This window comes from Vigna unguiculata, chromosome 7 (genome assembly GCF_004118075.2).
Source record: "Vigna unguiculata cultivar IT97K-499-35 chromosome 7, ASM411807v1, whole genome shotgun sequence".
Lineage (NCBI taxonomy): Eukaryota > Viridiplantae > Streptophyta > Magnoliopsida > Fabales > Fabaceae > Vigna > Vigna unguiculata.
The window spans coordinates 17,006,947-17,021,422 of record NC_040285.1 but is presented as its reverse complement, the minus strand read 5'-3'; the positions used below and the strand labels follow the sequence as shown (position 1 = coordinate 17,021,422).

Genomic DNA, 14,476 nt, shown 5'->3' with positions numbered 1-14,476 from the left:
CTGTTGGGTGGTGGTTTTCTACTGCTAAGCGTTAGGTCTCTAGTCTAGTTTAACTGGGCGGCTAGATCTAGTCGCTAGGCGACTACGATTTTTCTGGTTTGTGCAATTTTCGTAAAACTGCATTTCCCAATTTGTTAATCGTTCGATTTGGCTGAAATTTTGACAAGTGATCCATAACATATTGTTCTTCACTTAAATGTCGGAGATTTGAATTGGAGACTTGTAGCTAGAGATATATGTTACTCATGATTGTTGGTTTGATTTCCCCTAAGAGTATGATTAATATTGGATGCTTAAATGTTGGTATGGCCTTGATTGGTGAATGCATATATATATATATATATATATATATATATATATATATTGATTATTTGAATACTATGGTTTTATTTGGATTAGTTTAATAAATGATTTAAATTTTCCCGCATTTTTGGGAAGGATAGTAATAATAAATGCAACTTCATTTTTATATTATTTAAATTAGTAATATTTGACCGAGATGTTACATGTGGCGTTATGCAGTGAAGGGGTCCCTGTAACATCCCGACCGGATATTACATATTTAAATAATAAAATAGGAAAAGAGTAATTATGCCACATTTAATAATACCTCATTTCCCAAAATACGAGAAATTTTAAACTTTTATTAATGTTCAATAATAACCAAAAATCCATAGTTTATAAGAAGTATGGAAAGTCTAAAACATCTCATAAGAGTTTACATCTTATATCAAAATCATAAAATAAATAAAAGCATAAAACTCCCAAGCTATCCCTTCTCTGTGGCTAAGCTCCACCAGAACCACATGCATCCACATCATCTGCTCACGTGTACCGCGTACACGATCATCGCCAAACACAAGCAGATAGGGCGAGCTTAACAGATTAAACATATAAAACACATGGATTAATATTAATCACCAATATACACATATATTTATATCCTCCCAACGCATCATAGAAATTCTCTCCTTTGATTCCACATAGCATGGCCACAACCATGCTATTTGCGTTCTACACCTCCTAGTGAGTACTTCAAGATGATCTGCTGCTATACCTATCAACCACAACCGATAAAACACGTGCGGAAAACCATTGTTATGGATCACACACCGTAACGCCAGATGAAGTTCCCAAATACGATCGTAGTTCGTAACGTCTCCAGACTACCAAACTCGTTAGTCAACAACTGAAGAGGGCAGTCTATTTGGATCCATCCGTACTGCCACAACCAGCACACTCACACCGGAAACACTCACCAACCCGAGCCACAACTCAAGAGTTTCTCGTGTTCATCCGCCATCCCGAGTCACAACTCAAGAGATGCTATTCTGAGCCACAACTCAAGGGATACATTTTGTGCTCAACTCAAGGAACACCAACAATCCCACCTTTGAAGCATCACCAAAAGTCTTGTAGATCATGCACACATAAATCCCATAAACCAAGGTTGTAGCATCAAAATCGCCTAGCACTGCCACTTCCAGACAGCCTGGCCGGTGACGCGTACCGCTAGGCACGTAGCGCCTCAAAAAACCCCCACACTGCAGACCCCGCCTGGCAGGTCTACCCTCACCGCCAGGCACAAATGTACCAGAAGCCCATTGTCTATGTCTCTATCACCGGGCAGAACTGACCCTGCCGCCAGGCGTCACGAGCTCGAGTCACTCACTGATCCTGACGCTATCGCCTGGCGGAACAAAGCTCACCGCCAGGCGACATACCAGTAGTTGCACAGTACTGGTTTTCTATTCTTCTGAGTCAGATTGCACGTTTAAATTGGCGATTAAGCCCTTAGTGAACTTCTCTAAATGCACCACGTTAATTTTGTAGTATATCTCATCAACATAGTACCTATGTAACTTCAGAACCATAATTTCAAAGGTTACTATTCTCAATCTTACTTAGGTTCAACATTGACAAGTTCACATTCTGCTGGTTTTGCTATTAAAGACTATACCATGGCAAATTTTCCCACACTGTACCTGTACTCTAAAGATCCTTAGCAGTTATGGCCATTATAAATCACTTGTATTTACTCCATTCTTCTAGTTTGACACTTCAGTTTATAATACTTCCCTAATCATAAACTGCTTACCTACCAAATCTTATAGTGGTTTGATCAATTTGAAATCCCATGCCAAAACATCCATTTTTATTCAACATTCATGGATTCACACGCTAGCCTTCTTTTCAAACACCAATTCTTCACTTAACACCATAACCACCAAACTCCTTCATACCTTCTCATACATCTCAACTAACTTCACTGACCCCTTCCAGACCCAAACTGCACCAACAGCCACACAGAAACCACTTCTGTGTGGTGGCGCCTGGCGGCAAGCTCCACATCGCCAGGCGGTGCAAGCAATTCTGGCAAATTCCCAGAATTTCAGCAGCTATCGGGTCCCCTCTCATTCCCCACTATTTCTCTCTATGCATTCCTTAAGTGTTCTCCCACAAGCCAAGATATTTGTGACTCGATAATCAAATTTTAACAAATTTCCAACTACAATTTGAGTGAAATCAACCATCCTCAATATCTAGGTATTAAAAACTCCAAATTTCAAACCCTAAATATATCTTCGTATTGTTCCATACATTTAGCTGTCAATGTTATGTGTTACAACACAATTTGACATCCAATCATTCCACCATAGTCAAAATTAAGCTTCCCTCTGATTAGAATCAACTCAGCCCCTAGAAAACACCAAAAACGAATCATTTAGCTCGTGTCGCCTGGAGGTTTAGTCAAATACCGCCAGGCCCATCATCAAGAAACCCAAAAATTGGTAAACATTATGCGTTGCCTGGCGGCTGAGAATGTGCCGCCAGGCAGTTCCTCTCCAGGAACCTAGAACCATGTTAAAATGCAACAAATAAAAAGGTATTCATGCAATTCAATATGTATCATGTAATTCCAAATCAACCATACAAAATCTAATGCAGGAAAACTCCCCTAACCTAGTTTCCTTGCTAAAAGTTTGAGAATTCCAAGGTCCTTCTTTGCTCACCCCAAAATCTTCTTAGTTCTCCCTCCAATCAGCCTCAATTCTTCAATCAAACCTCACCACTCTCCAATTTTCGTGCTCTATTTTCTTAGTACACTCATAGCTTGCGAAAACCCTTCTTCTTACCTCACATTGGCCTTTTAAAGGTGCCTAAAAGCTAGATAATTATCAAAAAAAGAATTTAATGTTTAATGGTAGTGTTTATTATCATTCATTGATTCTTTATGGTTCGTTTCTCAGCCACCCTTGGCTGCCTATGCATCTAGGGTTTCCCTTAACCCTTCAAATTCAAGCAAAAACCCAAAATAGCAAAAATAAAGTTTAATTTGGGTTGTCCAAGGCTTGAACCCATAACCATACCAATGCCAAATCCATGCATAACCATCAAGCCAATTCATGTTTCTTGCTAACGAATATAATTCAAGGATTATATCATTCCACAACAAGATCACATATATATAAAAATATAATAACAACTAAATAACAAATAATTAGCACATATAGGACTTGAACCTAAGTCCTCTCACACAATAAAGTACTCTCAACCATTTGAGCTAGTACTTTTTCACGTCACCTTCATAAACATTTAATGCCATAAAGGCTCCTACTTCTCACATTTATTAATTTATTTATTTAATTAATTTAATTTTACGGGTCTTACATTCCTCCCACCTTAAAATTTTTCGTCCTCGAAAAAGAGAACTTACCAGGGAATAGATGAGGATAAGATTTCCTCATGAGATCCTCCATCTCCCATATCATCTCCTGGGTTGCCTTGTCCCAGATAAGCTTCACTGTTCGGATCTCCTTCCCTTTGAGCTATTTGACTTGAGAATCCAAGATTCTCACTGGTCCAACTTCGATCATCAGGTCCTCCCGCACCTGCACATCATCCTCCTCCAACACATGAGTAGGATCTGCTATGTACTTCCTAAGCTGCGATACGTGGAAGACATTATGTAGGTTTGCCAAGTGTGGTGGCAAGGCTATCTCGTGCGCTGTAGGTCCAATCCTTCTCGTGATCTGGTATGGACCAATGAATCGAGGAGTTAATTTCCTCGCCTTCAGTGCTCTCCCAATCCCTGCTGTAGGAGTAACTCTAAGGAATACATGGTCACCTGCCTCAAACTCAAGCAGTCTCCTCCTTTTATCTGCATATGATTTCTGCCTACTCTGAGTTGCCTGCATCCTATCTTGTATTATCTTCACCTTCTCAGTAGTCTAATGTAAAAATTCTGGCCCAAGTACAACTGACTCCCCATTCTGCTGCCAACATAAAGGAGTCCCGCATCTCCTACCATACAATGCCTCGTATGGTGTCATCCCAATGCTGGAGTGGTAACTATTATTATAAGTAAACTCCATCAGTGGCAACATATCACTCCATGTCCCCAGGTGATCCAGTACACAGGTTCTCATCAAGTCCTCCAGTGATTGTATAGTTCTCTGAGACTGACCATTTGTCTGAGGATGATACGCTGAGCTCATCCTCAATTGAGTGCCTAGTGCCTTCTACAACGACTGCCAGAACCTCGATGTGAATCTTGGATCTCTGTCTGACACAATACTCGCAGGCACCCCATGTAGTCTGACCACTTCTCTGACATATAAATTTACCAATTTGTCCATATACATCTTCTGATTAATTGGCAGGAAGTGAGCACACTTCGTCAATCTGTCTACTATTACCCAGATCGAGTTATGCCCCCTCACAGACCTCGGCAGGTGTGTAATGAAGTCCATGGATATGCTGTCCATTTCTACTGAGGAAGATCCAAAGGCTCCAATGTGCCACCCGGCCTCTGATGTTCAATCTTCGCCTTCTGGCATACAAAACAAGAAGCAACATAATCGGCTACATCTGTCTTCATGCCCGTCCACCAGAAGGTAGCTTTCAAGTCTTTATACATCTTAGTCATATCTGGATGTATGCTAAGACGAATCTTATGCCCTTCCTCCAAGAACATCTTCCTCAATACCCGACTCATGGGTACACACACCCTCTCTCTGAAATGCAGGATGCCATCTTTACCCATCTTGAAATCCTTTCTCTTCACAATGCCCAATTCATTGATTATCTGCTACAGCTCCTGATCCTTACCCTGTTTCACCCACACCTCGTCTAGGAACTCATTAGTGATTCGCAGCATGTTGCACCGTATATGATCAGTGACTGTATGTAAACCCAAGTTCATGTCCCGCAACTTCTTAATAAGCTCCAGCTCCTTTATCATCTTAGCAAACACATGTACCCTCTTTCTGCTCAGAGCATCTGCAACGACAATGGGTTTGCCATGATGGTACAAAAGCTCAAAGTCGTAGTCCTTCAAGTACTTCATCCATCGCCTCTGCCTCATATTCAACTCCTTCTGGTCAAACAAATATTTTAACTGCCTCGAGTTCTTGGGGGCAAAAACCACTGCTGCAAGCTCTAAATCATGCGTCAGATAATTTTTCTCATGAACTTTCAATTGCCTCGATGCATAAGCTATTGGTCTTTTGTCTTGCATCAACACACAACCCAGACCCTGGTATGAAGCGTCACAATAAACCTCAAATGTCTTAGTCGTGTCTAGAATAGCTAGTACAGGTGCGGTTGTCAACCTCTTTTTCATGTCTTCAAAACATGCCTCACACTCATCGGTCCACGAGAAGGACTGATCTTTCTAGGTGAACTGTGTCAATGGACTCACCCTTTTTGAGAACCCTTCAACAAAACGCCTGTAGTATCTTGTCAAACCCAAAAAACTTCGCACCTTTGTAACTGTTTGTGGCCTCTCCCACTTCACCACCGTCTCGATCTTATCCGGATCCACTACTATTCCTTGGGTTGAGATCACATGGCCCAAGAATTGTACCTCATCCAGCCAAAACTCGCATTTTGAGAACTTCCCATATATTTGATGTTCTCTGAGAATTCCCAGCACCACTCTCAGATGCTCTGCGTGTTCACTTCGACTCTCAGAATATATCAGTATGTCGTCAATAAATACAACAATAAACTGATCCAAGTATGGTTAGAATATCCTGTTCATGTAATCCATGAATATAGCAGGAGCATTTGTCACCCCAAACTGCATCACCACATACTCATAATGCCCATAGCGTGACCTGAAAGCCGTCTTCTACACATCCTTAGGCTTGACTAAGATCTAATGATATCCAAACCTCAAGTCAATCTTAGAGAACACTACGGCTTCCCTCAGTTGATCCAGCAGATCGCCTATCCTCGACAGTGGATACTTATTCTTCATGGTCAACTTATTCAATTGATGGTTATCAACACATAGCTTAGAGATGCCATCCTTTTTCTTCACTAACAATACTGATGCTCCCCATGGTGATGCACTCGGTCTGATAAACTTCTTCTCAAGCAGATCTTCAATCTACTTCTTCAACTTTGCCAACTTGGTTAGCGTCATCCGATACAGAGCGATAGATACTGGACCGACTCTAGGGATGAAATCAATAGTGAAATCCACATCCCTACTCGGTGGTAACTCCGGTATCTTGTCTGGGAACACGTCACCGTACTCCTCAACTACTGGAATCGGGTTAATTTGCTCTGCAGTGCTCTTCTTTTCTATCTAGGCCACTATCATAAAGTAGGTAGCTTCTGCTTCCACTTCATTTATTGCCCTCTGAGCGGAGTTCAACTCTAAACCAACTACCTCTAGGAATACCATGTTGCGCTATCCACAATCAATGACAATGTGGTTGATCGACAACCAGTCCATACCGAGAATTACGTTAAGACCCTTCATTGGCAAGCAGATGATATTCACCTTGAACCTACAGCCTGTCAGCTCCATAGGGCACCCCACACACATAGAAGTGGTGGATACCTCGCCAGAAGCTGGTGTCGTAACTATCAGGTCGCACCCCAGCTCTCGCATCACAAGTCTGAGCCTCCTCATGCATTCATTAGACACGAATGAATGAGTGGCTCTTGAGTCAAACAACACAACCACGTTGTGACCAAACAACAAGCAATTAAACTACACTAGGTTACCCGACTGTGTTATCGTGGTGGTCGTTTAAGCAAAAATGCACCCTGGTGCTCTAGGCCGATCTCCCACTGGTTTCTTGGCTGACGCAACTCCAACTAGTTTCTTATTAGGGCACTAACGTGTAAAATGGCTAGTCTGCTCATATACATAGCACTTGCCAGTGCTAGAGCCTCCTCTAGAACTGCCAGAGAATTTTGGGCAGTCCCTCCTAAGATGCTCTCCCCCGTAACTATAGCATTGCAGTTTCCTGGAAGAAGATGGTGGTCGGTTATATGGTTTCTTCTGCTGGTAAGTGTCTGCAGTAGTCTTCTGAGACTACACCACCTTACTGGGACCCATCTCCAACTGTTCAACTACCTTGGTCTGCTCCACCAAGACTGGGAACTCCCTAATGCTGAGTGGTACTATGAATCGGCGCAACTCATGTTTCAGCCCGCCCTCATATTTTCTGCACCTTCACTCCTCAGGTGAATAGAACCTTGCCAGATATTCAAACTTGTTTGTTTGTGCCTGCACAGTCAGGTTCCCCTGCTGGAACGTGAGGAATTCAGCTTCCCTCTCATGTTTTGCAAAGTCCAGAAAGTATTTCTCCAGGAATCTGGTCCTAAAGAAAGTTCAAGTGATCTCCTCTGCCCAGGTCCGCATCAGCTGTTGCATTCCCACCCACTAGTACTCAACATCCGCCACTAGCAAGAAAGTGACGAAGGATAACTTCTGTGCCTCAGTGCACTCTATGACTCCACATATTTTCTCGCACTCCCTCAACCACGCATCTGCCTCGCTAGAATTGGCCTTGCCAAAGAATTTGGTTCGCATGTGTCTCCTAAAGTCCTCCATGGTCACAGGACGAACAGGTGCCACCATGACCCTAGGTTGTGCTGCGATAGGTTGCATTGCGTCCACCATGCGATAGATGGCCTGAGCGATATCATCAGCTCCAACTGTATTTCTCCTCCTTCTGTTAGCCATGGCCTGAGCACGCCACATTTTTAGTTGTTCACACCAAACAGCTCCAGTTAAAACTTAAACAACACAAAAATTAACGATCAAGAATCAAAACAGTCTCGTAAGCGAAACACGGTAAGCTCACTCCCCTTAAACCCCAAAAATCATTTTGAAAATCTTTGCTCTGATACCAAATGTAACATCCCGACCGGATATTACGGATTTAAATAATAAAATAGGAAAAGAGTAATTACGCCGCGTTTAATAATAACTGATTTCCCAAAACGCTGGAAATTTAAAACTTTTATTAATGTTCAATAATAACCAAAAATCCATAGTTTATAAGAAGTATGAAAAATAGTCTAAAACATCTCATAAGAGTTTACATCTGATATCAAAATCATAAAATAAATAAAAGCATAAAACTCCCGAGCTATCCCCTCTCCGTGGATAAGCTCCACCAGAACCACCTGCATCCACATCATTTGCTCACGTGTACCGCGTACACGATCATTGCCAAACACAAGCAGATAGGATGAGCTTAACACAAACAGATATTTATATCCTCCCAACGCATCATAGAAATTCTCTCCTTTGATTCCACATAGCATGGCCACAACCATGTTATTTGCGTTCTACACCTCCTAGTGAGTATTTCAAGATGATTTGCTGCCATACCTATCGGGCACAACCGATAGAGCACGTGCGGGAAACCATTGCTACGGATCACACACAGTAACGCCAGGTGGAGTTCCTAAATACGAACGTAGTTCGTAACGTTCCAAGAGTACAAAACTCGTCAATAAACATCTGAGGATGGTAGTCTATCTGGACCCATTCGTACTGTCCACAACTAGCACACTCATACCGGCAACACTCGCCATCCCGAGCCATAACTCAAGAGTTCCTCGTGTTCATCCGCCATCCTGAGCTACAACTCAAGAGATGCTATTCCGAGCCACAACTCAAGAGTTCCTCGTGTTCTTCTTACCTCACATTGGCCTTTTAAAGGTGCCATAAAGCTAGATAATTACCAAAAAACGAATTTAAGGTTTAATGGTAGTGTTTATTATCATTCATTGATTCTTTATGGTCCGTTTCTTAGCCACCCTTGGCTGCCCATGCATCTAGGGTTTCCCTAAACCCTTCAAATTCAACCCAAAACCCAAAATAGCAAAAAGAAAGTTTAATTTGGGTTCTCCAAGGCTTGAACCCATAACCATACCAATGCCAAATCCATGCATAACCATCAAGCCAATTCATGTTTCTTGCTAATGAATATAATTCAAGGATTATATCATTCCACAACAAGATCACATATATATAAAAATATAATAACAACTAAATAGCACATAATTAGCATACATAGGACTTGAACCCAAGTCCTCTCACACAAAAAAGTACTCTCAACCATTTGAGCTAGTACTTTTTCACATCACCTTCATCAACATTTAATGTCATAAAGGCTCCCACTTCCCGCATTTATTATATATTTATTTATTTGATTAATTTAATTTTACGGGTCTTACAATCCCGCCAAGTGATACCTGTAGATGAGTGCGAAAAGGATAAGTGTGTGGGTATGATTAGTGCATATTTTTGCCCTCATTTAGTGTTTAATTCTGGGTATTTAATTGAATTTATGTGCTTAAAGAGTGATTTAATTGATAATTCTGATAATTAGGCCGTTTGAGCTTATGTGATAAAAATGTGTTAAAAAGTGAATTTTAGCTGCATAAATTATTTTTGGATATGTTAATGTTTGTTGATGCGGCTGAAATTAAGATTAAGCTCATTCAAGGTGGGAAAATAAATTGATTGAAGTTACAAAACACCTTTAAATAAGGCTGAAATTAGCAAGTTCTAAAAATCACTCCTGCACCCCCTAAATTACATATACACTCCCCTTTTCCAAATGGGTTGCAAAATATCTACTTCTACACCCTTAACTTTATCTATTTTCACCCCTCCTACCACTTAAACTCCATTCACTAAGATACTGCCATGTGGCAATCCTCCACTAATTTAGTTGACCAACCAGAAGAAGCCACGTGGGCATAATCCTTGCACATGCATGTGAACCAATCGGGGCATGCCACGTCATCATCTCCTCCATCTCTCACATGAAACCCTAACCCTAATTTCAGCCACCATGACCACCCTCCACGGCAGTCGCCGCCGCCTCCGGCCACAACAGTTCCACCATCTTCCTTCTCGTCGGTGAAGCTTCGCACCTGCACCATCTTCATCATCTTCACCGCGACAAGCACCACCTGCTCCACCATAGCAGCATTCAGCCACTGCACCTTCATCGCTGGAAAACGCAGTAGCGCCACCATCATCTTCTCTGCGAGCGAGAACGAACCAGATGCAGAGGTTCCGCGCAACAGCAGCCACAACACCATCATCTTCTCACCACCGTCATCCATTGAAGCCGCTGGACCACCACTGCAACACTTCGCCGAAAAACACGAACCAGTCACGGCCACCACAGTTCCGTCATCAGCTCACGAACCTCCATGCCACCAGCATTCTCCGCAACGCTTCACACAACCACCATTCACCAGAGCAGCCGCAATTGCAGCAACCACAGGCCTCCATGAAACCTTTCCGCAGCCAAAGTGTGAGAGAAACCCTAGTCTGGAGAGAGAAAGTGCACTCTGCCACGTGTCAGTTTCTCATTGCATAGTCAAACTGGTCAATAAGTCAAACTGGTCAATGAAGTATCAAAGCTGGTCAAATCTAGTCAAACAGTCAAATACTGGTCAAAGGAGAGGGGTTTATTTGCAAATATTGATATTTTTGGATGTCTCTACAAAATTGGACTACAGGATTGAAAATGGGTTATTTAGAAAATTAATACAAATATTATTTGGTGATAATTTATGATATATCTTTAAGTAATTAATTAATTTAATTATATTAGATATTGATATTATCAACCAACTATATTTGTCAAATAGTCTATATCTCTCCAAATATTTTTAAATATTTATATTTATCTTTATTTTAAAAGATATTTGAGAGATTTTAGCAACAGAAAAGCCCAGTCCAATTCCTATATAAAGAGACCAAGGGAGAAGCAGAAGAAAAGCTTGGGACTTCGGAGTTTAGGAACCTTTAGGGGGGCCTAATTTCGTTTCCTTTCTCTCTCTATTCTTCTTTTATTTCTATTTTGTATTCCATGGATTGCTAAACTTCTTGGGTTGATTCCATTGTAATTTCTTAATTGGATTCTGAGGTTAGATCAATTAATTTCTTTGTTCCTTTTATTATTGTTGAGATTTTAATTCATCTATGTCTTTTATCTTTGAATCACGTAAAAAGTAATGATTTTAAATCTATATGCATGTTGATCATATGAGTTCAAGGGTTTTTAAATTTAATTGAGACTTTACTTTGATTTTATTTAGAAACTTTCATGTGATTGAATGAGTTTTTACCAATAATTGAGACTTTACTTTGGTTAAAGGTATTTACTCTAACGAAAATTAATTTAGACTTTACTTTGATTAATTAAGCTTTTTATTTGGTGAGAAGATAAAAGAATAGACATGATTAGGCATAGTAAATTTGATTGAGACTGTACTTTGGTTGAATTTACTATGGATAATCTAAAAGTTCTCACTTTTAATTGAGACTGTACTTTGGTTAAAAGTGAGAACGCCAACAAGTTAATTGAGACTTTACATTGATTAATTTGTAAATTTACAACAATAATTAATTGAGCAATAATCTTTAGATAATCGATGATGAATCTATTTTGAAAAAGCAATGGAATCAATCTATTTTCTTTATTATTGTTTTTATTTCTTTTTATATTTTAAATTTTATTTCTATCTTTGTTTATCTTAATCCCCTATATTTTTTATCTTATTTGACTAACTCTTGTATAGTTTTATAAGAATTAATTTGTTAAAAATCAATTCTGTGTTCGTTGGGAGACGACTTTGGGTTACTTTACCCTTTCTATTTTGTTGACTACTTTCTTAACAATACTGAAGTTGTTATAGATAAGTAGTATTAATTTGATCACGTCAACGACAGCGTTATCAAATTTGGCGCCGTTGCCGGGGAACACGGTTAGAATTTTTATCTTTTTAGTTCTTATTTTTATTTTTATTCTTTTATAATAAGCGTGTGAGTTGTGGCCAATGATGTGTTAATCTAGTGGAGAGAGTACGAATTGTGGTTCGTATTAGCGTAACGGAATGTGTTTTGTAGCATATTTTCCCGCATATATTTCTACGAGTTGTGGCCTGCAGATGGTGGAACTACGAGTTGTGGCTTGTGGCAGTAAAGATTATCTTAAGGTTATCATCTAAAGATATAGAACGTCGATAACATGGTGGTGGCCATGTGTTATGGAATCATAGGATAGAGTTCTCTGATGAGTGTGTGTATGTATTTAAATTGTGTATATATAATTATACTGTTAGCTCACCTTATCTGTTTGTGAATGATGATGATCATGTAATTCATTATACAAGAGTGTCGCAACCGAAAGTGCGACGGGACGGCGAACCAAATATTAAAATTTGTAAAAACAGAGTTTGGAGTCGCCACCATAGTTATTATAGGAAACTATGGAAAACCATAAAAAATGAGCAAGGTCTGCGAAAAACCAGATTTTGGGTTCGGGATTCGGTTTCGCATGGGGAAGGTATTAGCACCCCACAACGCCCATCCTAAGATGATACCTTTAATTAAATGTGCAAAAGTTATGTGGTTTTTCAATAATATAAAAGGATGTTCAAAAGAAACAAAAATATTTTTTATTTTTTAGGGCCTGACGATGATTAATCTTCGCTCCTACGTATCTCCATGTCAATGGAGAATCAGGGTTGCATAGTTCTTTATGAAAAAATATTTGGAAAATTATTTGAAAAATGATTTAATTTGTTTTATAATTTTGAAAACCTTTTTATTTAAATTTTAGTATTATTTTAAAATTGGTGTCACGCGACGCGAACGGTTGTACAAACACTTGAAATAAATTCTTTTTTTATAATCTTTTATTTTTTAGTTCTTTTAATCATTTATAAATTTTTAATATTTTGTTAAAGTTATTTTAAAGTAGTTGTGGATGTCATTGCGACGTAAGCAACCAAATAGATATAAAAGAGTAAACAAAGAAAATTATTTTTTATTTTTAGATCATTTGTATATATTTAAAAAAAAACAAAAGTCTAAATATGATGTCATGCACGCGAGAGGCCAGGCAAACACTAAAGAAAGGGGAAAAAATATTTTTTATGATTAAAAAAAAAAGAATGAAAATTGAAAAAACTAAATCAAAAGATGGAAGAATTGAGAGTGATGTACCTTAACAAAATTTCAATATCTCCTCACCTTTTCTCTTTTCTCTTTTTTTCTTATCCTTTTCTAATATTTTTGTGTTTGTTTTTCCAATAGAGATAAAGATGAGAGGTGTCTATGTGGGTGGTAATGATAGAATTAGAGAAGTGTAGAGAATATTTTCTTCTTCTTTTTTCTACCTCTTTCAATCTTTTTTTTTTAAAGAGAGATAAAAAAAGGAGGTGTGTGTAGGAGCGATGATGGGAAAGAATTAGAGAAGTATAGAGATTTTTTTTGGTCATCTTTCATATGATAGACTACATATTTATGTTCACATATTGCAATCTCACTACAATCCTAGCCTTAATAGTAATAAACAATATAAGGAAGGAAATGGTCATGATAGCAATACATTATGGAGATCAAATCATAGCAAATCAGAGCACAAAATCAATCAAGATCAGTAATATTGATTCTAACGGTTGACAAATCGGAGCACAAAAATAAATCCTAATTAGTAATATTGATTCTAATTATATGAAGATATATTGCTTTTAATTTCTCTATCAGAACAAAGGTAGAAAATATGTTGAGTTGTTGGGGCTCATGAAGAGGAGTGTGATAACAAATTAGGCTCTTCCTTCTTTTTTCCTTTTTTTTTCTTTTGTTTTTCATCTCTCTTTTTTTCTTTTCTTTTTTTTTTCTAAAATTAAGGTTTGAAAAGCTTTGAAGAAAATTTGGTTTCACATTTTTTTTCCATTAACTAAAAAGCTTTATTATTTTTTATAAATTTATTTGCCAAGACGAAATTGGGTGTTGACAACTGCCCCTCTTTACTTATATTTTACTAGATATATATGAAAATTTGACTTTTTCATATTATCGTAATAAAAGAAGTAAAGATTAAAAACACTAATTTCATTCAGGTTTCAAAAGAAGACAAATTTGAAGACAAACTTGACCATACCAAGTAGAGGGTCTCGATTTGACACATTAATTCTTTTAATTTTTTTGTTTGTTTTTTTTTGAAAAAAACAAATTAGACAAATCCTGAGGAGAAGGTCTAGATCCAAAGGATTCAGCGACCATTACCATGTAGAGGGCCCTGATGCAAAATTTTTCTTTTTTTTTTATTTTTTGAGAAAAGATTAGACCAATTCCGAGGAGAGGGTCTATATCCAAAAGATTCAGTGACCATTACCAAGTAGAGCG

General features: G+C 38.7%; 1 protein-coding gene across 1 annotated transcript; it reads right to left on the bottom strand.

Moving 5' to 3' along the window:
* Positions 1 to 3,830: 3,830 nt before the first annotated feature.
* Positions 3,831 to 4,199, bottom strand: LOC114191231. The gene has a single exon (XM_028080405.1). It carries the CDS (start codon positions 4,197 to 4,199, stop codon positions 3,831 to 3,833), a length of 369 nt encoding a protein of 122 aa, XP_027936206.1.
* Between the last annotated feature and the right edge of the window lie 10,277 nt (positions 4,200 to 14,476).

Coding starts and splice junctions, on each gene's coding strand:
- LOC114191231 (XM_028080405.1), bottom strand. CDS start 4,199: ATGCAGGCAACTCAGAGTAGGCAGAAATCATATGCAGATAAAAGGAGG.